Source organism: Sinocyclocheilus rhinocerous, unplaced genomic scaffold (assembly GCF_001515625.1).
Source record: "Sinocyclocheilus rhinocerous isolate Xijiao unplaced genomic scaffold, SAMN03320098_v1.1 scaffold120, whole genome shotgun sequence".
Lineage (NCBI taxonomy): Eukaryota > Metazoa > Chordata > Actinopteri > Cypriniformes > Cyprinidae > Sinocyclocheilus > Sinocyclocheilus rhinocerous.
In genome coordinates, this window is record NW_015657486.1 from 321,438 (window position 1) to 325,707 (window position 4,270).

Sequence of the window (4,270 nt, forward strand, 5' to 3'; positions counted from 1 at the left end):
TACTCTTATAGAATTAAGCTGTTTACTCAATTGTAAACAAAATTAAATGTACAAAAATAAAATAAAATATAAATTAAAATAAAAAATAATTTATATACACATTTTATAGAATTAAGCTCTTTACTTGAATGTAAATAAAATTTAATATACAAAAATACAATAAAATATAAATTAAAATAAAATAAAAAAATTAAATCATTTCTATACGCCTTTTATAGAATTTACTCAAATGTAAATAAAATAAAAGGGAGCAAGATATATATAGATATACAGTGGGACAAAAATAAAATAAAATATAAATTAAAATAAAAAATAATTTATATACACATTTTATAGAATTAAGCTCTTTACTTGAATGTAAATAAAATTTAATATACAAAAATACAATAAAATATAAATTAAAATAAAATAAAATAAAAAAATAAAATCATTTCTATACGCCTTTTATAGAATTTACTCAAATGTAAATAAAATAAAAGGGAGCAAGATATATATATAGATATATGTCCCTGCTTTTACTAAAAATCTAATAAACATAAAATTGCAGACAGAAGCTGGTTTGTTTATTAAGCTCCATGTGACTGGAAAACCACAAAAGACAAATCCCAGATTTTAAAGCTCTTAAATTTGTACACCAACAGTGTTAATGCTTTATTTATAACTTTCTTTTTACACCGAATGACGCTAAAGAGAGGCTCTGTCAAATTTAGCAGACAAATGTACTCTTCAAAACACAGAGCTTCAGTGTTTATTTCTCAAAGCGTCTTTACTCTGGTGACCTTTAGCGCATGAACACACACCTGCTGTCTGGACTTTCAATACACTATTGATTTGTGCAGGAACGGAGGTACAAAAACAAATCTATCAGTACGACGTTAAGCAGATCTATGGTAACACGGTTCAGGTGCTGTAATGTAAGAGGAACCTTGTCACTTTCCGTTGTTGCTCGATTCACACAAAGTCTGCTCTGCTCAGATCAGCAAAAAAAGTCAGACAGAGAATCAATCGCTAGACAAACACACACACACACACACACACACACACAGAGACACACACACACACAGACACACAGATAGACACACACACACACAGACACACAGATAGACACACACACACACAGACACACAGATAGACACACACACACACAGACACACAGATAGACACACACACACACAGACACACAGATAGACACACACACACACAGACACACAGATAGACACACACACACACAGACACACAGATAGACACACACACACACAGACACACAGATAGACACACACACACACAGACACACACAGACAGGCAGACACACACACACACCTTTGCGGAGGTGCTTTTTCTTGGTCTTGCGTCGGATGCTGTTGATTCCTGGCACAGGTTTCAGGTCGCTCTTGCTGATCGGCGGTGGATGCAGGATCGGTTTAGGAGCCCGAGTCAAACACACGGGGAGCCCAGCAGCACACATGAGGATACCAGTCATTCCTGACACAAAGACACTAATATAAGCTTAAGCTGTAGATCATGGCACTGTAAGGCCAAGGTCATGGGTTCAATTCCTGGGAAATGCATGAACTGATAAATTGTATTGGATAAAAAGCATCTGCCAAATGCATTAATGTAAATAACATAACTGTTTCTTAATTAAAGTCTTTTTGTTCAAATCATTCGTTGGTACATAGTTTAACTGGTCTTTTCATGAAAATAAAATAAAATAAAATAAAATAAAATAAAATAAAAAATATAAAAATAAGTATCGCTTTTTATTTCTCCTCTTTCCTACTACTTTCACTTCTACGTTTCACTTCTGTTTAAGTTTTTATAACCATTTCTTACTATGTGGCAGTAAGTTGTTGTTTTTTATGTGTGTTTGGCTCAGTGTTATTTTTTAGGATTACTGATAAACTACTGTCATTTGATTTGTATTATTTGTATTTGTTATTTATTTTAATTTTAGTTAAATTATGTCTGAATTGATTCTGTCTGTATAGGTCTTTTATTAAGTTTTTAGTTTTATTTAATTGGAGTTATTTTAATACTTCAACAAACTAAATGGAAATGAAATAATATATATATATTGATTTTATAAATGTATGTATATATACAGCATATACTGTATGTATGTGTGTGTGGTTGTACATACACATATATGTAGTTGTTTTTTTGGTGTTTGGCTTAGTGTTATGTTAGAATCATTATTATACTCTTATACCTTTTGTTCTTTAATATTTTGAATTGTTTTTAGCTTTATTTTTAGTTTTTCATTTAAATGTTAAGTTTTGAAATTTTGTTGTATGCATTTGTCATTTTTATTTAATTTATCTTTATTTTTAAAATGTGTATAAGTAGTATTTATAAAGTTTTAGCTTTTAGTTTTGGATGTTTTTAGTTGTTTTAATACTACAATTGATTGCTTCTGTTGTCCTCATTTGTAAGTCGCTTTGGATAAAAGAGTCTGAAAATGACTAAATAAAATAAAATAAAATAAAATAAAATAAAATAATCACTGATATACAACTTTGGACACATTTAAGCTGTATACTTGCATGTTAAAATAAAACAATAAAAAAATGATTTCTATACACTTTTGTACAAAGTTAAGCTATTTACTTGCCAAATAAAACTTACATTAATTCTTAATCCTAAATTCCTAATTATGTCTACATTATGTCTTTTTATTAAAATGATTCGTTGGTATTTAGTTTACTTGCATATTAAATTACAATATAAACATAATAAATAAACAAATAAATAATCACTGACATATATCTTTGTACACAGTTAAGCTGTTTCCTTGCATGTCAAAATAAAACAATAAAAATTGTTTCTTTACACTTTTGTACAGAGTTAAGCTGTTTACTTGCAAAATAAAATATATGTTAATTCTTAATTCTAAATTATTAACTTGTTTTTTTTGTTGTTAAAAACTTGAATTATTACCTGTAGTTTGCTTGTATATTAAAAAAAAACACATTTCTATAAACTTCTGTACAGAATTAAGCTGTAAACACAAAATAAATGTAGTCTGTCATGCCAATAAAGTTCTTTACACTGAAGTGAATTAGATTTTGTGGTGTAGTACCTGCTAATGCAGGATGGACCGGTCCTGACCCAGTGAGATTCTTCACAGGAAGTGCAAGAACCCTAAAGATGACAGGAAACAGACAATGATCCATATGAACTGAATCACTTACAGCTTATAAACTGTAAGAGACCATCCAAACCTCTGATGAGGAGAAATAAACGTCCCAAAACAGTTAATCAAGACTCTAGCACACCCTAAAACTCACAACCTTCCTCATCTGCTGAAGCCAGTGGAACCGTCCAATCAAATGAAGCTCTTATCGAACCAATCAGCATCCAGTGACAAACACTAAAGCCTGATCACACACGTAAACAAAGCTGAAGTTACATCCGCCAGCGTCATTAAAGCTCATCAGATCACACGAGGAACAAAAACAAATTAATAAAGGACAGAAAATGAGACTCGTGCAGTAATCTCACGTCTGGAGAATCACATTGTTCACTTAAACGTCCCGCTTAATTCAGACCTGAGAGCTTCAGCCACAGATCCTATCAGTGTGAACAAGAGAAATGAAACCAGATGATGATGATGATAATAGATGCTGCATTGTAGTACATTATTAGAAAGTGAAACTTTTTTTTATTATTATTATTATTGCCTAAAGAAAATGTGATTCTAGTATGCGGGGTTATTTATTATAGTGCTGTATTATAATTAATTGAAACTAAAACCATTAAAAAAAAACTTGAAATAATCTTAAAATCTTAACTGAAATAAAATATAAAACATTAAATATAAAAACTAGTTGCCAAGGCAACATTTGTCATTTTTATTAGTTTAACTTGTATAAAACTGAAATATTTTTTTTAAATACTGTAAAAAAAAAAATAAAAAAAGAGACAAAAAAAAAACACACAACAAAATGACTAAAATATTACAGAAAATTAAAATGAACAAAAAATATAAAAATAAAAACAAAATATTAATAAAAACTATAATGGTATGTCAAATTATACTAAAATAGCACCACTAAGAGGATGTTGTTGGTTGCCTAGGTGTTGTTATGTGGTTGCTAGGTGCATTAGTATGCTAATTATTTATGATAAAATAAAATAAAATAAAAAATAAATAATACATAAATAATCAAACAAATAATAAGAATAAATAAATAAATAGAAAGAATCAAGGAAAAAGAATAATAAAAAATCATACAAAATATAAATATAAAACATTCAGAAATAATAATAA

General features: G+C 29.1%; 1 protein-coding gene across 1 annotated transcript in view; it reads right to left on the reverse strand.

Annotated features, from left to right (window-relative positions):
- The window catches only part of LOC107721025 (E3 ubiquitin-protein ligase DTX1-like), a 38,696-nt gene that overhangs the window by 8,150 nt on the left and 26,276 nt on the right, over positions 1 to 4,270 (reverse strand). The window contains exons 4-5 of the mRNA XM_016528878.1: positions 3,080 to 3,141; positions 1,321 to 1,482 (exon numbers count right to left, since the gene is read on the reverse strand). Of these exons, the coding sequence (XP_016384364.1) occupies positions 1,321 to 1,482; positions 3,080 to 3,141 (224 nt within the window). The remainder of the gene's footprint in view (positions 1 to 1,320; positions 1,483 to 3,079; positions 3,142 to 4,270) is intronic.